At 47.0% G+C, this 20,772-nt stretch overlaps 1 protein-coding gene across 1 annotated transcript in view; it reads left to right on the forward strand.

Moving 5' to 3' along the window:
* Nucleotides 1-3,148: 3,148 nt before the first annotated feature.
* Nucleotides 3,149-20,772, forward strand: part of STK40 (serine/threonine kinase 40) — a 30,020-nt gene continuing 12,396 nt past the window's right edge. Inside the window, 2 exon segments of the mRNA XM_033157514.1 lie at nucleotides 3,149-3,266; nucleotides 16,748-16,861. Of these exon segments, the coding sequence (XP_033013405.1) occupies nucleotides 3,263-3,266; nucleotides 16,748-16,861 (118 nt within the window). The 5' untranslated portion in view covers nucleotides 3,149-3,262.

Consider the following 20,772-nt stretch of genomic DNA (forward strand, 5'->3'; position numbering starts at 1 on the left):
TTTCTAAATGTCGGTCTGTGACATGGGGGGACAACTAACATCACCCCTCCGGATTTCAGTGGTCAAGCTGAATTATAACAGTTCAGGCTTCAGGTATTTTAGGCCGAAGTTGTTCAGGGCTTTGTATATCAATGCCAGAACAATGTCAAAGAGCAGTCCCCCACCTAGTGTTACTGTCTGGACACAACCAAGCAAGTTATGAGTGGAACCACTAATACAGTGGTGCCCTGCTAGACGAAAATAATTCGTTCTGCGAATATTTTCGTCTAGCGGTTTTTTCGTCTAGCGAAGCGGCAATGCAATTTTTTTTCGTCTTGCGAGGCAGCCCCATAGACAAATTCGTCTTGTGGGGCAGCCTTCCGCTAGACGAATGCCTTCGTCTAGCAAGTTTTTCGTCTAGCGAGGCATTTGTCTAGCGGGGCACCACTGTATAGTGTCTCCATCACCCATCCCACTCAGGTGATCCAGTAGGTTACCATGGCCAATGCTATCTAAAGCTGCTGAGATATCAAGCAATTGTAACAGGGCCATGCATCACCATATTTCTCCCATTACAGGTCATCCATCAAGGTGACCAAGGCCAATTCATTCCCGAAACCAGGCCTAAACCCAGACTGAAGTGGATCCTGATAACCAGTGTCATCCAGGAACACTTGCAGTTCTGCAGCTTCTCCACCATCTTCCTCACAAAAGAGGTACTGTATCTGCAACAGGCCACCTGTTATTTCACACCATTTAGTTCAGCAGAGCAGCACCCCCTCCTTCCTCCAGCAGGCATGGAAAGCTGCTCTTCCTGCCAAGTCTGCTGACTTGCCTAGCACATGTTGAGGGGTAATTGGCACAGGAGAGGAGCTGGACTTAAATACCTTTGGGCTGATGATTCAGAGCTTTCTAGGGCCACTGAGGACACAGCAGACAGCCTGCCAGTCTGCACTAGCTTTGCTTTTCTTCCCCAAATCTACAGCCCAAAAGAGTTAATGTTTGTGTGGATCCATCTTAATGTGTGCTGAATGCTGCAGCAATGTGGGCCCCACAGCTACCCTTTCACCCCATCGCATGCACGTGACTCATCTGCACTGCAGGAAATGTTAACACATCCCCTTCACCTGATGGAGCAGGTGCAAGTTTACAAAGTGAATCAAAGGCTGTGCAGAGGCTGCCCGGCACATGTTGGTGTGCCTGTCTGGTAACAAAAAAGTGGCATCTTGGCCACATAACATTTAGAAGCCATTGAACGCTATAGAATTATGTGTGCTCCATATTTGCTATGCTAACTAGTTTGGACATACCGAACCATCTCCCGACTTTTTGCTTGCGGCTACATGTATTTTGAGGGTCTCGAGTCAGACTGCACACATGTGGCATTTGTTTTTATTGATTGCATTGATATTGCACCTTTTCCTCTATGGAGCTCAAGGTGCTTACATGGTTCTCCCTTTCCTCATTTAAGCCCCACAACAACCCTGTGAGGTAAGTTTGGTTGAGAGTAAGTGACTGGCCCAAGGTCACCCAGTGAGCTTCATGGCCGAGTGGGGATTCGAACCCTGGTTTCTCAAGTCCTAGTCCAACGCTAACCAGCACACCACCACTGGCTCATAATTCAGGATTCTTGGCTGCTGCAATGCTGCAGCAACTTCTAGAAAAAGTCATTTCTATCCACTTCAGTTGGCACTAGACAAAGTGTGGGAAGAGCCTGGCTTTATTTCCAAATGGTGCTAAGCACCCCTTCCAATGATCGCAGGAGGGAGTTGCACACCCAGAACACAGAGCTGTTTGCAGAAAGTGTCCAAATCTGGCAGAGTGCTCAAGTCAGGTTTGGTGACTGCAGCCCCACTTCCCCTAATGCCTGCAGTACTGAGGAAGGCTAACACTCTTTTGTTACCTCCCTGGAGTCTGTTGTTTGCACAAGTGGCAGCTGAGGCTCCCATAGAGTGAGTCATGCCTGCATGATGCAAGTGCTCAACTGAGAGAGAGAGAGCTGCTGTTTGTCCTGCCCCCTCCTGCCCCCACCACCCAAGCATGACTCACCAGGAGCAGTTACAAAAGTGGCTGAGGGTTGCTCTGGGTTACTTGCTTTTCACCATTTTTTAAAAGGCTGTCAAATAAGGAGCAAGCAAAGGCCCCATCAATATTTTTTACTGCATTTATAGCCCACCTTTTTTTTCTCCAAGGAGGTGAAGGTGGTATACAGACATGGTTCTCATTTAATCTCCACAACAACCCTGTGAGGTAGGTGAGGCTAAGAGGTAGTGATTTGCTCAAGGTCACACAATGAGCTTCATGGCTAAGTGGGGATTTGAATCCTGATCTAGCAGTGTGTTGTACCAGACTAGGATCAGGAAGACCAGGGTTCAAATCCGTACTCAGCCATGAAGCATGTGCACCCCTTGAGCATCTTAGAGGAAAAGGTGGGAAGATAAGAGTTACAAAAAATAAATAAATACCAGTAATAACCCCCCCCCCTTTTCCCCAGGCCAGTTCCAGGAACAGATCTGGTGAAAAAGGCCAGGCCAGGTTTCTCATGTGTTTTGCTTTTTTTAATAAACGGAATAATTAATTATATTTAAACACGTTGCTCTGAGAGAGAACTACTGTAATACAGAATGATTACTACTGTAATACAGAATGATTAATATAGTCCAGGGGTGGCCTACTCCCAAGAGACTGTGATCTACTCACAAAGTTAAAAACTGGTGGTGATCTACCCCCTTTTTGGGGGTTCAGGTCAAAGTTGTTGAGCTTTTTTAGGGGAGAGGAAAGCCCCGTTTCTTTGGGGTACAGGGGAGCCTAAGTCGTTGAGCTTCTTTGTGGGGAGCCAGTGTTCTCCCACTTGTCCAGTGATCTACCTGTTGTCAATCTATGACATTTAAACTGACGTCAGCCGGAGCCTGCCAATCATACCCTGCGCCGGCCTTCCATTCGCTCTCGAGTAGGTGAGGGGCAGGGCTAATTTCGCACCGAAGGGAGGGTTTGGGGCCTCTCGAGCTCACCAATCCTACACCGGCACTCCCCGCCTACTTCCCCCCGCCTTCCTCTCTTCCGCCCGGCCTTGCTTCTGCCGGCGCCATCTTTGACACAGGCAGAGGCTCCGGGGAAGAAGATGGCGGCGGCGGCTGCTGCCTGCGGGGGCGGGGCCGGTGTTGGGATGACGGCAGCGTCGCGTCACGTCCGTTGTCAGGTGGCGGAGTCGAAGAGCCCGAGTTGGCTGGGACAAGCGAGAAGCGGACGGTGGCCGGCGGGGCCGGGCCCGGAGGCGGCGGCGATGGGTAAGAAGGGGCTGCCCGCCCCCCTACTCCCACCGCGGTGCGCGCGAAACCTTATCTTTCCCGGGGCGGGGGTGGAGAAGAAGGGTAGGTAAGATTGGAATGGAGTCTCCTGGCAGAGGGCATGGCTGGCCGGCTGGCCATCTGGTGTCCTGAGCAGGAGCCCTTCCCGCCGCCTCTCCTCCTCCCCTACGGCAGCAGCTTTGGCTCTTATGAATGGCTCATCCGCGGCAGCCCAGCAAGGAATGGAATGGAGTCTCCAGGCAGAGGGTCTGGCTGGCAAATCGGCGTCCTGTACGGGAGCCCTCCCCGTCCCCCTTCCCGCGGCGGCGGCAGCAGCTTCGCCTGTCGTTCAAGGGCCAGCCGCGGCAGCCCAGCCCTCTACGTACTCATTGGACTCCCGTTGCAGTTGGTGCACAGGCTTTCTTGGGAGTAAACCTCGCTGAGCTCCATGGGGTGGCCTTCCCAGGAAGGTTGCTTAGAGCACGTAGGACTGCAGGCGGCGCGGAGACGAGGGGGTTAGTAGACCTGGCATACGGTGTTTGGGGCAGCGGAGAGAGGGACGGGGAATCGGGGAGGGGGGACCAAGCTTTTTGGTCGGTCAGCCACCACGCCCCTCCTTCCCCATCTCTGGCCTGTCACCGGGATACGGGTTTGTGGAGACAACCCCCTGAACACCTCCGTTGCGGAAATCAGTCGCTCGTCACCGGCATAGAGTCTCCCCCGCCCCCAAAAAGAAGCGGTTGAAGACTCTCCCTCTGTTCCTTGCAGGGCGAGGACAGAGTTGCTTTGGCCATGGTTGCTTCTCTCCCTCACCCTCAGGTTTGCCCTCCTCTGCAGTCTGGCCTACTCCTCCCTTTCAGAAATCGGCCCCCTGCTCACTGATGTTGCCCCTCTACTTTGATCCTTTCGTCCTGTTCTCTTGCATCTCTCTTCATACACACCCTGCTGGCCGCTTTGGCCTCATGTCCTTTTAATGCTGTTGCAATCAGAAAAATCGGGGGGGGGGGCGACATTCAAGCCCTCTTTTCTCTCTTTCCCTGCCTGCCCCATGCTGACTCTCCTTCCACTCCCTTCTGTGGCCACGCCTCTTCCCATCTTACACCCCCCCACCGTACCCCCCCCCCACCGGCCAGTTGCTTTGTTTCTGGCATGTCCGCTGCTTCAGCTCCTCTACCTGGCCCCTTCCAGGGCTACTGCAGCATGCCATAATTCCCCACACTTCCATCCCTTCCTGCTCAAGAGATCTGTGCTTGGCTTTGTTCATTTCTCTGGATGGGGATGATAGATCAAGGAAAGGATACAACCCATGAGGGCTCTCCCGTGGTGGTGCTGAGTGCTGGGCAGGAAGGAAGGTGAGAGGAAGGACTCTTGGCCCAGGAGAGGCTGGGAGCCCACATGCAGTCAGAAGAGCACTTTTTCAGGGGGCTGAAGTGGGGATGAAAACAATCCTTCTTCAGGAATGACAGGTGGGCTTCTTTGCAGAGCTAAGAGAAATATGAGGGCTCAGGCAGCCCTCACCCTGCAAGTAACAGGCAACTCGTTTTGTGTGTAATTAAGTTCTATCAGGAGAATTTGATTTTTGCCCCCTGAGAAAGTGTGGTCCCACAGATCACGATAGTCTTTGTGGTACCCTCTGGATGCTATTGGATTATAGCTCCCATCAGCCCCACTCAATATGGTCAGTGTTCAGGGACCGCTATCATTGGATGTGGTGGGAACCTGGCTATGCCCACCTCTGCCATTGCAAACCATTATCTCTGCTTATTAGTGAGCATGGCTACAGCGCTGTAGAGTTTTTGAAGCACTTCACCATCATTATCTAAACATGATTAGCTACAGCTACTATCTCAATGTGGCTAATGTGGGAGCTGAGTCTGAAGGGAAGAAAGATTGGCAGTGGCCATTGTAGGAGATGAGATATGGGGGGGGGAGCTTCCACATTTCTGGCTCTTAGCCACTATACTTGCTCCTCTCAAATGAGAATAATGGCACTTGTGTTCCATGATGCAGAAAAAGATCGTGCAGCACTTTTGCACCTTAACAGCTCCTTGCTTTCTGCTGTGGCTCCACTTGACAGCTGTGGGGGAAGTTCACAGGTCTGCCGCTGGCTAAAATGTTGAGGTGGGACAAAGTTTTCCCAGTCCTCTGACTCCAGTAGCTGGAGCAGGGGTGTAACCCTCGCCTCTGCTCTGTCTCCAGAAGTCTATGGAAGCAAGTTCCCTTAATAAGAGACAGCTATAGAAATTCTACTAGCAGCTACTCAAATAAGATTGGGGGGGGGGGGAATATGGCAATTTGATGCTCGTGTCCAAGAAATTGAGATATCTTTGACCTAGGAATTGAAAAAGCTTTCCAGCCCCAGAGGGTCACTGTGTAGCTGTTTCACAGGTCTTCAGCATGTGGAGAACTATGAGTCTTCTTAGGTCTTCTGATATAAGCCCTTCTCTCTCTCTCTCTCTCTCTCTCTCTCTCCCCTTGTAACATTTGTTTTTAATTGCAAATATACATATTGAGCACAAATAGAGTAAGCCTTTCTCCTCTGTAGGCATACTTTGTCTCTGATTCCATTGTGTGACTTTGGGCATTGGGGAAGCTAGCCTTATAAAACAGGCCCAGAGTTCAGAGCTTGCTCTCCTTTCCTGTGCGGACCACACTCACCTGAAGCTTCTCTGGGCTGCTTCTCTGCTCAGTTCTTCCTTTTTCTTGTCACGTTGATAATGCTGTAACTTAAGGTGTGGTTTTATAGTAAGGTGCAGTCCACCACTTCAGGTGCAGAGAAAGGTTGAGAGACTAGGCTTCATTTTACAGTCCTCTCTGCAGGTAGTAGCACGGTTGTGTCTGCTGGCTTGCAGACCCAGCCATAGCCTCGTAGGAAAGTCCGGTAATGATACCCATGATGGTGATCCGTAGAAATCATTGGCATTCCGGTCACCTTACACAGAATCTGTGTAGCTTGTAAATCTTGACAACTTTTTTTTTTTTAACCTCTCTTTGATTTCTGATAGCTTCTATGGCATTCGGATATGCTCTGTAATTCTGATGGGAAGCTGGGGGGCGAGCAGTGAGAGGAGCTGATTTATGGGCATAATGAATACATCTGATATCTTGTGCTTGAGGTCTTTACAGAGGAGTTAGTCAGATATAGAGCTAAAATCTTAGCTGTCAGAGATGAAAAACTTGGCTTCCTGTGTCTTCATGTGCATGAATGAGAGTGAGAAAATGAAAGACAGGCCATGTAAATACATCCTGTGGTTTGCTTCTGGTTATGTGTTAGTTCACAGGCAGGCTGCATAGCACTTAACCTGATGTGCTTTTGTGGGGTCTATTTGGCATTCTGACCATTCTGGTCATCCTTTTTAACATGATTCTATCCCTGATTGCAGCGCTACGCTCAAGAAGTAAAAAGCAGTAGAAACATTATTGTTTATTAAATTTATTAGCTGCTTTTTTGCCACAGCAACTCAAAACGGCTTAGAACATTTTAAGCAAAGAAACAAAAACACAGGTTAAAAACAGCACAGAAAAATCTCTACATTAAAACACCCCATCCATGCAAAAAAAGCCATAGATAAATAGAAGCCAAAGGCCTGGATAAAAAGGAATGCTTTTGCCTGGCACAGGAAGATATGTAGTGATGGCACCAGGCAAGCCTCCTCTGTAAAATACAATCGATCAGAGCCCAAAGTAACAGAGTCAAAAGTGCGTTTGCACACTTGCACATATATTTGGGTTTGATCTCTAAATCCATATAGCAAGATACTCTTCCAAGGCTGGTTCACATTTGTCATTGCTATCATTTTCCAAATGAATGCAGTGTTTTTGCCAATGGCTGTTGGTCTTCTGATCTGTTTGGATAGATGAAGCTGCTTTATGCTGGCTCATCAAGCCTACTACTGTCTATTCTGATGGCAAGGAATGTGGAGACCTCCAGATGGTATTGGGATCAAGCTCATATCGGCCCCAGCTAGCACAGCCAGTAGCCCAGTATGATGGGGGTTATAGTCCCACAATATCTGGAGGACACCATGTTGGCTGTTCCATCTGGCATGCAGCTCTGTGGTTTCTTCCCTTCCTAGCATTCTAATCGAAGGTGCTGACTAAAGATTGGACCTGGGACTTGCATGCAAAGCATGGACTCTGGCCTTGAGCTATGGCTCTCCTCTATGGACATGACAAGCATAGTGTGTGCAGATCGCAGGTGCAGATACTGAGCAAGGTGCTTGTGTGCCACTATTTCAGTGCATTAGCTCCACAGGGGGTCCAGAGGGTAGCAATGCAACAACAGGCCTTTTCTGTGTTGGCTCCATTTGTGGAATGCTCTCCCCAGGGAGGCTCACCTCGCACCATGGTTACATATCTTTAGGTGTCACCCAAAAACATTCCTCTGCTAATGATCTATGGCCTCTTAAAGCTGTGTGTGTTAATATATTTTCTCCTTTGTTTTAATTGTATGCATGTGACTTTTTTTGTTTTGTTTTTGTAAATCACTTTGAGTTTCTTGTAGCAAGAAAAAAGGGACAAATACATTTTCTTAATACTAATAACAATAATTATAGCTCCTCAATGAGAAACTTTGGTGACTGATAGCACAGAAACCTGTCCTTCTTGAAACAGGTGCCTGACCCAGGACGGGTGTGCACAGGTCAGTGGTTCTGTTTGGGCTGTAATTAATTTGCTCTAGGAGAGGCAGCAACCAGATTAATCAATGCCTCCTGTGGTTCCCAATCCCACTCACCCCACAGACCACTTGAAAAGTGATGCAGGTCTTGGTGGACCACGTGATGTTTCTGCCTATTGTAGTAAGTGTAATATGCTGTGCTAGACACTGGGTTTTTGGGGGGGTTTTGCATTGCTTCTTTTACTTCTCATATTTTGGTTTTATTGTATTGCAATTTGAATTCAAATTGTAGGATAGTAAAATACAACATAAGAAATAAGCAATAAAATATGATTAAAAACAAATATGAATATTGAATGTGATGGATTGCCACTGTCCTGTCTTCGGCCACAAATCCACAGGCACACCTCAGAGATTGCTGGTGGTCCATAGACCACAGTTTGGGAACCCTTGATGTATCTGTTCTTCAGGAATCCCCAAGTGGCAAAGCTAAGGAAATCTAGGTGCACTAGTTGGGCCCAGAACAATTTAACGTCACATAACTTCAGACCCCTTTTCCCCGGACCTGGGATCCTTTGTCATGGACAAGCAGTTGTGTCCCCTCAATCATGCTTGGAAAGGTCTGTTTGCTCCCTATGACTGTGTCCTCCATATTGCTTTTTGCCTGTCATCTGGCCCACAGAGACCGTGTTTTTCCCCGAGGATTGGTTTTTCAATGAGTTTCTTATCTAAAGTTCCACATGAGGCTACAAAGCAGAAAGGAAACATGTCCCGGCCCCATCCTTCAACCAAGAAGCCAAGGACTGTTTGCGGAGGGGGGGGTTGTGCTTGCTGTTGGAATCTTTTGTAAGTCGTCTTGAGACTAATTCAATCAAAAGGCAAGTTATAAATAAAACAGCAAGGGACTTCTGAGAAGGAGGCCTTCCCTCCTTTTCAAACACCATTGGTTGAAGTGCCCATTTAAAACTGGCTTCTGGCTCAGGGGCTGAAGGTTTTCAAAGAGTGCAGCTGTTAGGTATCATGACCAGGCTGGCTTACTATTCTGGAGTGCCATGGCCTTCCTCCACTCGCCCCAATCTCCTTATCCGTATGACCAAATGTGGGCAAGCCTTGTGGCTTGCTCTGAGCTAAACGTGCCAAACCCACATAGCTGGCATACCTTCGGCCAGCGAACGGCGCTAAAATAAGTTTCACCAGCGAACGGCCCACTGGGTTGCTGATGTCCCAAGGAAAACAGAGGGGGGGGTTTTTTGCCTTTGAGCAACAACTGACGCGTGTGTAAATATTATTTTGGGGAGACATTCTGCAAATTTTCTGGAAAAAATTAAATTTATTTCTCCCCGCCCACCCCAGCTGCTCTAAATCTATGGAAATCTAATTTAGCATGTTTGTTTGCCTAAGAGTGCAATTCTAACAATGTCTGCTGGGGCTTACTCCCAGGTAAGTGGGGATAGAGTTACAGTCTTACAGTTTTGTTTGTTTGTCTTGTTTATTAACCTAGCATGTTCCTTTTTTGAGCTGTAAGTTTCTTCCCCACTCCCCGTAGCCCAAGTCGGTGAGCTGAAATTTTGGGTTGGGGGAGACCAATAAAAAGTGCTGTTAGCGTGGCTTAAGTGTCATCGTTGGGGAAATCAAAACTTTACTTGGAAAATATTTTTGACATACGCAGAAATACATTAAGACCTGACAGCTCAGTAGCATATGCTTCCCACAAATCATTGGATTTTAACAGCACAGTCCTATGTCTGCTCACAGAAGTGAGTCCCATTGAACACAGTGGAATTTACTTTTTATAAAGTGTGTTTAGGATTGCAGCATGAAGGGAAAATGAAGGCTCTGAAGACTGTTAACATACTCATTTTAGAATGTCTGAAGAGCTCTGTCCATAAATATATGTGCTTCCTAAGTATAGTCACCTAAATATCATACAATTAAAACATTGATTTTAGGTTTGAGTGGTATTGTATCTGTCCCAGTTGCCCAATCTGAGTTGCGTCTGTTCATTATATTACCAATCTTATGAAGCAGTGCATTTCTAAAAGTGGAACTTTTTCATTTGAAAAAGTACGGTAATGCTGGGAAATTTCCTACCCAGCATCACTACTGGGTAGAAGAACTTTGCACTGAGTTGTTTTTTTTTTGGTGTGTGTGTGTGTGTGTGTCTGTGTAATGAGTATGTCAGCATACATACAACTTTTTTGCCTTTTACCAAGATGAGTTCATTTGAGATTTTGACTGATGGAAAAGTCTTTGCCCTCCAACGAACCTTCTTATCACAGCCTTTAGCCTATCAGTGAATGGGATCTGATCAAAGTATATATTGGATTGGTCAGACAGGGGCAACCAGAGGTTGGCACTTTCCTTGCATGGGTTCACCACTAAGGTGTTTAATATTTGTGTCACCAGGGATCAAACTTCTTGTTTAAATATCTTTATCACCTTTGGGGTCATCAGTTATGTGGCAGCGCAACATGCAAAAACTGCACGTTCCTGCAGCTGAGTTATGGTTGATAGTGTCATTGTGACAAAAGGCTGAAAGTGAGACCTGTTTGCTAATCCCATTTTTTATTAGTCACCAAAGAACACTTTGGGGGTGTATTTTCAGTGGCATAATGGGGCATCAAGCTGGAGTTCCGTTGGCGGTGAGAGCTACCAAACAGTGAGCAGGACTTTGCTAAGAAACATATACGCAGTTGTAGATAATCCTGTTCTGTGTTTCGGGTGCTCTGTGGCAGCATGCAGTGATTATCAGGGCTAGGAAAGTATCATTGCAGTGCAGAGACATTGGAATGTTGTGATACTTTTAGGTACCAGAGTATCTCCCAACTGTAGGTGCAGGTTAGGCTGATGAGATGTAGAGAACTCAAGAAGATATACCTGTATGTGTGTTTGTGTGTGTAGTGCAGAGGATATTCTCTTGCATGCTGCTCAGTGTTCTTTTGCATAGGATTGGAAGGGGACTGGGGGGTCACTTAGTCCAATCCCCTTTACAGCAGATACAGCATCCCTGGCAGACAACAGGCAGTCTCTGCTTAAACAACTCCAACAGAGGAGCCCATCTCTGCCCAAGGTAATAGGGTGTTCCTCCTGATGTTTAGCTGAAATCTTCTTCCCTGTCATTTCCACCCATTGATACTCATCCTTTGTAAGCACAGTGGTAAGCAAACCAGGCCTTCACCGGTCTGTCCTGACTGGTGACAACGAGAGAGTTTCATCACAGCCCTGAAGTCTTCCAGGTCCTATCTTGTGAACATGAATACTCCAAAATCTACAAGCTACTCCACCTGCCCAGTTGGTAAAGAGGTCTCACTAGAGATTTCCTATCATACATGGAGATATCCTTCTTCAAATATCTGAAGGGCTGTCACATGGAGGATGGAGCAAATTTGTTTCCTGCTGCTCCAAGCTTATGACCTGATTCAAATTACAAGAAAGGAGATTCCAACTAAACATCAGGAAGAACTTTCTGGTGGTAAGAGCTGTGGAACAGACTCCCACAGAAGTTGGTGGAGTTTTTTAAGCAGAGGTTGTGTGGCCATCTGCCAGGGATTCTTTAGCTGTGATTCCTGCATTGCAGGGGGCTAGACTTAGATGACCCTTAGAGTTTCTCCCAACTCTACAATCTTTTAATCCAAAGCAGATCTTCTGGTCCTGCCAGTCTGTCCCTACCATTTCTGGAGCACCAGAGAAGAGAGTTACAACTTCCTAAGCGCTGGAGAGGTAGTTGTGTGATGTATGGCACAGGCAGCACTTGGGTAAGGCCAGCCTCGTTCATGTTGGGCCCTGACTTTCCTTTTACCCCTTCCCTCCCTTCTGCTTCTGGTTCCTACTGGGCTGGTTTTATGAATTGATGGGTATGGGGCCTGAAGGGTGATGAGTCTTGTCATGGTGGCAGAGGTAGTTGATGGCGCATCTTGAGCCCTGTTCAGGTGCTATTTAAGCATGTAACTTAGCACATGAGAAGCTTGTTAGGAGCGTACTAGCTCTTCCCACCCCACCCCACCCCCATTTTCAATGCTTTCCACTAGTGTTCCAAAATGTACAGAGACGAGGCTTCCTGCTACAGACAGCTTCCCTTCAATTTGTGGAAGGTGATGAAAACAAGCTGGGGGGCACAGCTGCTGTGTTTGTCATGCGGTAACCTGCATGCTTAAACAATGCCTGAGTGGGGCTCTAATCTCTAGTTTTCCAAAGTCCCTGCTTCTTCTGTTTTCCAGCTGTCTCAGCCTTTGTTCAGGGCAGAAAAACGCCCGATGATAGGTATTTGATTCTGGTGCCTAGAAAGCCAAAATACTGGAATAGGCCTAAAAACATACTGCTGGCACCAAAAAGCCAGATGATGTCACCTAAGACCAACCTTCACCCACCTGGTGCCCTCCAAATGTTTTGGGCTACAACTTTTCATTAGCCCCAACCTCTTTTATAGTCCCATAGTGGGCTTGGTGAAGCCTGCTTAAGTCTTTTAAATAGCTTGCGCACCTTTGGTCATCTGGATGGTGAAGGCCGTTAGATAGAGTTCCCTGGTCCAGGGCAGATTCACATTGGCGCACTGCCTATCCAAGAGAGCTTTTTTAAAATACTTACTTACTTACTTATTTTTAAGCTTGCCTCAACTTTGTGCATCTTCTGTATGTTGACAGTCCCAAGCACAATCCCTAGCATGTCAGGGCACTCACCAGCATGCACCGCGTCTCCACTACAGCTGCCAGAAGGATATTGGAAATTTCCACTTCCATTTTAATCCTCTGAACTCCATAGTTAGTTGAAACAAGCCAGTTTCATAAACTGTGGCTTTAAGCTGCCTTTCCCCCATTGATGGTTGCTAAGGCTAACCACAGTTTGTTGGGGTTCAGGCAGCACAGCCAGCTATGCTTAACCTAAAACGCAAGCCAAACTCCCTGCTGCTTCTCTGTACCAAAGGCAGGGGAAGGGAGGGGCTGGCTGCAATGCCTGCTCATAATGCAAAACTTTGGTTTAGATTTACATCCGCACCAGGTCATCTTATGTATCCCATATCCATTTGCTTACTTCCCCTGCAGCAGATGGCATTGTCATCAAGAACCACTCTTGCCATGCTCCTCTCTTTATTAGGAAAGATTTCCTTCTACGGACGCATCAATATTTATTGGGTGGGACTGCACGCTTGTCTCCTCATTCCTAGGCACATTTTTTTCTCCAGGAATTGTTTAGGGTTGGGGAACCTGTGGACCTCCAGTTGTTGTTGTACTCCTGCCCACATCAGCCTCAGCCAGTGATTAAGGAGGATGGGAGTTAAACTCCTCACTCTCTCCCTGCAGTGCTTTATCTGCTGTGCTGCCTCTAACAGCAACTACAGACACCCTGAGAGCTTTGAGGGCTAAAAACACAGTTCTCCTTGTGTGGCTTTGCCGTCATCCTGAATAGCTGGGCTTTGCAGCATCTTCAGCATCTCTGAAACGGGGTTTCCTTGCGCAGAACTTGCAGGCCAGTTGTGTTGCAGATTTTGGAAGCCAAGAGGAGGTGGCCGGAGGGTGGGCTATGGTTCAATAACAGAAGGCGCTGTGCTTGGCTGGCTGCTCCCTGCATGCCACGCAAAGTGGAATGAAGCAGATGTTTACTTTTGCTCTTCGGAGGCAGCCAGATCCAAAGCTGGGGGCCAAAGTGCAGAGAACAGCTGGCTTTGAAGCAGGCTGCAGCGTTGCTGTCTTTCCCAGACACGTGCTTGTGCTTTTGGCATCACAATACCTGCTTTTTGGCACCTAGAAAAGCTGTGTCCTGTAACCTGGATGAATTCTGCCAGTTGCATATTTTCCTCTGTCTCTGCCGATGGTTGCAGCTCAAACCCCAGGCAGTAGCAGCGACTGCTTAGCTCTAACCCTCCCTCCAAACTTTGAATGCCTTTACTGGGCATAGATTTCCTTGTGGATTGCTGTGATTGCAAAAAATAGATTTATATTTAAAAAAATAGTTGAGCTTTTCTAGGTTGCTGAATTCTGTGCTGTGTTTGGGTGATCTGACATACATTGCTGCTCTCAGCCCTCCTGCATTGGCTGGTGCTCTATGGAGTCTTTGCTGTTGAGTTTATGATTCTCAGACTAGAAGAGATGGGCAGGCACAGCTGGCCAGGGAGACCTGTTCTTGTGTACCAAGTAAACTCAGAGAGGTGAATGGGAATGTGTTGTGAGATTTTGGATGCCTCTTTTGGTATCATGCATTCTCGCCTTTGACCGTAATAAGACAGTGCCCCTCTGCCTATTCTTTGCATGAACAAACAGATCTTCTTCTCCCATAATCTCTGCCACCAAGTATCAGCTGAAGGCAGGTGACAGCAGCTCTTGGAGGGTTGGCTGGGCCCACAGTTTCACCATAGCTTCTGTGTATTTGTTTTATCAGTGAACTTTCACAGGGTGAGAAGCCCGAGGGAGATCCCGGCCAGATTCCCCCATGGGCTCCCTTTGTTCCTCAAAAGACAGGACATAAACCACTGCTGGGAGATCCCCTTGGCCCCTTGCCACCTGGGCGGCTCTCTATCCTGGCAAGGCTGCAGCAACAGCTGACATTTCAAGTTTGATGACAAATGGTGCCCGCCAGGAGTCTCCAGGGAGAAGTGACTCATCTCCTCTGCGTGCCTGTCAACTTCAGCAGCGTGGGAACCTCTCTCGTATTTCCCCATCGTGTCACATTATGCTCAGTTGCTTCAGCCTTGGGTGGGTGGTCCTGTGCGCCGGGGGGCTGAGCAGGTTCACAGTCCCTATTTTGAAATCCCTCTTGTGTTTCCAAAGACCACCCTCAGCCCTATTTTCCTGGATGTGTGTAGGGTGATGCCTCTTAAGGATGGTGAATGTGCTTTCAATTTAGCCGCCGTTCCTTGGGCTCTTGGCTCCAGAAGCTGCAACGTGGGCAGCTTCACTGCCACTGCTTCAGTTTGTGGCCACTGCCGGTTCATAATGGGAGCACGTGGGCCTTTTTACATCTCATCCTATTTGACTCAACCTTAGAGGTGGTTCTCACATTATTGGTGCTTTTCTGTTCTTGTATGAAAAGTGTAAATGTGCTTGGATTTTGGCTGTGATTGACAAAGCGACAATCCTATATAAAAGGCTGTGGCATCTGCTGCTGCAGCTGAGCTTGTTTTATCCGTGGATCACTTGAGGCCAAATGGGGGAAATCTGATGTCTGATCCTGGGCATTGGGCAGGGGCACAGTTAATTTCTCTTAGCCTTTGGTTTGCCTGTATGTTTCATCTGTGACCTTTGCCCAGGGTGGGCAGTATCCGGTGGCTGTGAGTGCATGGCAAAGGCACAAGGGAATAAAGAGGGTAGCACAGCCATCTTTTCCCAGGGGCTGTCCCTGGCAGGGGTGGAATAAAGTGGGAGAGAGTTGCATTTATTGACTCGAGGACAGTGTCCAGAATTAGCCAGGCACCAGTCGCACTTCGCACCTGGCTATGAAGCACTTGAGGGACGCGGGTGGTGCTGTGGTCTAAACCACTGAGCCTAGGGCTTGCCAATCAGAAGGTTGGCGGTTCAAATCCCCGCGACGGGGTGAGTTCCTGTTGCTGGGTCCCAGCTCCTGCCAACCTAGCAGTTCGAAAGCACCTCAAAGTGCAAGTAGATAAATAGGTACCACTCTGGTGGGAAGGTAAAACGGCGTTTCTGTGCACTGCTCTGGTTCACCAGAAGTGGCTTAGTCATGCTGGCCACATGACTCGGAAGCTGTCTGCGGACAAACGCCAGCTCCCTTGGCCTGTAAAGCGAGATGAGCGCCGCAACCCCAGTCGTCCGCGACTGGACCTAACGGTCAGGGGTACCTTTACCTTTTATTTTATTATAATTTTTTAATTGTGTTTTTTATTAAAGATTTTCTTGATTTACAAAAGTATGTGCAATGTCTCTCATATTTTTTCCATGTAACATATTTACAAATCAGTTTCATTTGTTGAGACATTAGGAAGAAAAGGGAAGAGGTGGATGGGGGGGGAAGATAGGTGGGGTCGGGTCAGGTGGCAATGTTTCTATTTTACTTAATATATGTAGAGTTTGGTGTCAGCGTTGCCAACCTCTCACCACAAAAGGAACACAAGCGAGCAACAGAGTACCTTTACCTTTTATGAAGTGATCAAGTGAAGATTTCAGGATGGTGCCTGACATCTCCATCATCTGGGGATCATTGTATCTGGACTGTTTTCACACACTAATACCCCATCCTGTAGAATTCTATCACTTATTTTTTTATAGGCACAGTTAGAATGAATTTCTGGAACCAAAATGCTTTTTCTGTGCAGCTTGATCAGGAGCAGTCACTATTAAGAAAAAGGTTGGAATAGGCCATGGACTGTCTCTGGATCAAGTGGCTTTTCTTCTTGAAGTTCTCAAAGTTCTTAACCTAGCTCAAGGTTGTCGTCTGAACTAGACAGATGTTAATCAATCTCAGTCAATCCATTGTTTGAAAATTAAGACTTTAGAGACATTTTACCCCAAAACGGCAACGAGACATTCCGTTTTGGCGACTGTAACCTTGGTTTCAGGAGCCATTTGGCGCTCAGCTTATATATCTGAGTTTCTAACAATGCTCGAGGAATCACCTTCACTCCTAGAGCAGGGGTCACCGTTTTAGGAGTGCACACATTTTGAATTTTGAGTGAGTACTGTAGGTGCCATTCAGAAAATAGCTGTTGGCAGGGAGGCACATAACACAAAATTGGATAGACATGCCAACTTTATGCTTACTAAGGGAAGTCAGCTATGTTCTGCGGGTCCTGAGTTTGGAGATCATGCAGTACTACACACACACACACACGGTCGCCTAGGAGATGTGGGAGCATTACAGAGGGTCAGGGGGCTCCCTCAGGGCCTCACAATAAGTGTCTGCTCTCTTTCCCCAGAACTCAGAATGAACCAGCGAGTGTCCGACAGAGGGGGCGGGGAAACATCCGCCAAGGCTTTCTGCCCAGGAATTTCCAGCAGCAACACCAAGCGGGCAGGACCTTTCATTCTCGGTAAGCAGGAACAGAGCCTGTGATCTGCTGCATTGCACCTGGCAAAGGCAGGCTGCAACCTACCCAGCGCTTACTCTGCATCTGGCGTGCAGAATGCAAGTTAATCAAATGTGCATAGAGCTTGCATTGGGCACAGTTAATTCTCTGGCAGCTAGGTCATATTCTGCCCACCCCTCTGACATCTGAGATCTCTCCATATTCAAGCTTATTTTCACAGCCAGGTGGCTGAGGAGCTTGTTTTTTTTTTCCTCTTCTAAATTTGGGGAAAGGGGGAATAGGTAAGGTTCTGGAGGAGAGCTCTGTCCCTGGTACCACATTGGTGCTCCTCAGTAGCACATAGTGTTGCTCACCTTACAGCTAAGTCACTGCTGCTTACTGGGAAAGTGGGAGGGGCGAGGTGGTGGAGAGGTCAATGCTGTGCAAACACACTGGCAGGGATGCTGTATTGTCACTGCTCCTGCCAACCTCCTTGCCCCTCCTACTCTCCCTCCTGGTAAGCAGCAGAGACTCGTCTGTCAGGAGGTCATTCAAGCACTGCTCCACAGATCTGGCCCTGATTTAGAGCACTACCTTTCTCCTTTCTGTGGTTTGCTGTGGTGGTTTGGACCAAGTCATGCTGGCAACCACTGAGCAGCAGGAGGGCTTGCGCCAAAAGTAAAAAACAGCCAGGCTTTTCTGGCATGTGTGATGTTTCTGCCATGATCCAATTCTGGAGGAGATGTATCTCCTTAAAAAGAACTAAAATGCTCTTAAAATGTAGGTATGCTTTCTCTCCATCTAGATGTGCAATCAAGGAGAATAGTAATTCAGTTCTAAGTTACCTGATACCATTCCGTCTTTATATTTCCTTATTCAGATTAATTCCAGGTTGGTACATATTAAAATAATAATAATTTATTATTTGTACCCCGCCCATCTGGCTGGGTCTCCCCAGCCACTCTGATCGGCTTCCAACAAATATTAAAATACATTAAAATATCACAGATTAAAAACTTCCCTAATACCAGTCAATAGCACCAAATACACTTAAGCACGCTATGATGATAATATAATAAGCTGCAGTATGATCTAGGATTATAAATGCAGTCATTAACCATAATCACTTAAATTAGTTTGAATGGATTATAGCAGTTACTATCTAATCCATATCTATTCCTCATGAAGTTTAGAAATAATGTTCAGTGGTGATGAAAACTTTGTCCCCACCCCCAGCCCACCATCTCTTAACTGAATGTACTCCGTAATCTTGGCAATTTCTACAATACTGTACTGTAGTCCAAATCTCTAGCAATCACATTTTTGTTGATGTGACAAAAACAATTGACTCTCCTTTGCTGTAATCACCATTTTTGCAGCTGACAATAGTTTTCACACTAGCCCCTAATTTTCTTTCTTTACTGTGTCATTCAAATAACCTACTGACCTCAAGAGAGGATCTAGTGGCATTGTGTAACCTCATGTTAGGCATAATGTGTAGTTAGCTTGTTTTGGAAAAGGATTTAATTTACAAGCAAGCCCACCATCTGTGGTAGAAATTAGCCATATTTTGAGTACAGCACCAGCCGTGATCTGTGGCTTTTTAAATATTCTAAACTGCCTGTCTGGGGTCAGATACCACTTACATAGTTTAATGATTCTCTCCTTTTCCAACAGATGGTTTGAGGTGGATCTCTTGCAAATATAAAGTGCCATATCTGATATATCTGAGCCATTCATTTCTCCCTAGGCTTATTACAGCTTCCATGCAAATTTTAATAATATACTGTACATTTTTTACTTCTTACCGTAAATTTTTGACACCAGATTATTTGAACTACTGGATTAGTATGACAGTACTTCAAAGTCTTACTAACTATTTTTAAAAAATGCAACTGTTGAGATGTAAATATTGGAGCCAAAAGAGTGGTTTCCTAATTTTTCAAGCATATCTGTTCCACTCACTTCACTAACACAAAGGGAGACAGTAAAGATAATCCTGGACTTTTTTTTTAATTTAAAAAAAACTGTATCCCATACTTCCTAAACAGCAGTCACACAAACATCATTTATGTGGCCGCAAAGCATTTGGGGCCTCCATGCTCTGAAGCTCTGTGTGACTTACGGAAAGATATGTAATCCATCCAGGCAAGGAAAGGGAACTTCCTGATGAACAGGGTCAGCAGCTGAACTGCCAGCAGTGAACAGTTGTAGGTGATGAGTCAGAAGAAGCAAAGTCCATTGTTCTGCTTTTTGCCTTCTCAGGGCCTCGCTTGGGTAACTCCCAGTGCCGAGCATCGTCCAGTGTTTGGCAAGGAAGGATGGGACAGATGACTTTACCAGCTCAAGGTAAACAGCAGGTGGAATCCTTTTTTCTGCAGAAGAGTGGCCAGGTTGCGGAAGCATCGGCAGCTGCTGCAGTCTGTGTCCTTGTTCCTTCTGTGATGGTCAGCCTTTAAACCCCTGACACACAGCACAAAGTGCTGCCAGGGTGTTGCAGCTCTGCTCAAGTCCCCAAAGGTCGGGCACCAGGGTTTCCTTGGTCCAGCTGTAAATATTCCAAGTACAGAGTTTGATGTTGGAGCTTGTTGACTTTCGAGAAAGGAATGCAATGTGTGTGTTTTTTCTTTTCTTTGCCTGCTTTCCCCAAAGATCCTCACCTTGGAGGACAGGAATGACAAAGGCACGGACACCAGGAGGAGCGCAGGGAAAGATGCTGCTCCACACAGAGTACTCTCTTCTCTCCCTCCTGCACAACCAGGACGGGGTGGTCCACCACCACGGCCTTTTCCAGGTAAGCACAGCCATCCTGGGCACACTGTAGTTCTGTATCCCTGCCCAGCCCAACCAGTTGCATGTTCTATCAGCCTTTGCCCTTTGGAGAGATGAGGCTAGGCCCCTCTTCCTCAAAAGACACTGCACACCTATCCAGCCACTCAGCCACGTTTTCTCTTGTGACCATGATTGCCCCCATATTTGCTTGACTTATATGTCACTCTATTGATATTATAGTGTTTGCAACATAATCCACCCCCCAAATGCTATTATGATTATTATGAGCCGCTTTGAGCTCAGCATCTGTTATCTTGAAAAGTGGAATAAGAAATATCAAATATATTTTAAAGCTGCTTGCCGAGGCTGCCAGTGCCACAGTGACTCCATGTTTTGCAAATCATACGGCAAAAATAAAAAATCGCTCTGTTCAGGCTTTGCTACAGCCGTCAAGTTCTTCTGACTGTAACTTGTTTTACCCGGTTTTAATGTTTTTACATTGTTGTAACCCACCCTTGGACTTTATGGTGACGGTAAGAAATCGCAGTTCATAATACAGGCTGTGGGTGACCCAAACTGAAATGTTTAGGAAGCTCTTCAGTAGAGCATTCAGCAGTTCAGCCTTTTGAGTCTGTGGCATATTAGTGGGAAGAATTCCAGCACACTTCCAGCAATAAGGCCTTTTCACAGCCCCCCCCCCCAACACACACATCTATCCATGTAAATTCAGCACATGACTGGAGAAGGTGAATGGGCCAGACCTGCCATACAGGTTGTGCTTGTGGAAAGAGACCTTTTTGGAAAGGAGACTTTTGAAATAGAAGGGTTGCATCCAGTATTAGTTATACTTGGAATATACCCATTGAAGTTAATGGACATCACTGCCTTACGCCCATTAATTTCACGGGGTCAACTCGGAGTATACCTTAGTTTCCTCCAACCCCAAAACCATAAACGTTGCTCTTATTGCATGTCGTGATCATGCAGGTGTAGAGTTTGGGGTTGGCTGTGACCTCTCGTGCCAAGGAGTGGTAGCCTAGATAGGGATCTTGGCTTTTGGGAGCCACACAAGCATGCAAGTTGGGGGTCAGCCTCTGCTGGATGGAAAGGCCAGTTGGGCACCATCTCTCCCAGATTAAAATAACACCTGCCTCCATCCTTGT

This window comes from Lacerta agilis, chromosome 8 (genome assembly GCF_009819535.1).
Source record: "Lacerta agilis isolate rLacAgi1 chromosome 8, rLacAgi1.pri, whole genome shotgun sequence".
Taxonomy (NCBI): domain Eukaryota; kingdom Metazoa; phylum Chordata; class Lepidosauria; order Squamata; family Lacertidae; genus Lacerta; species Lacerta agilis.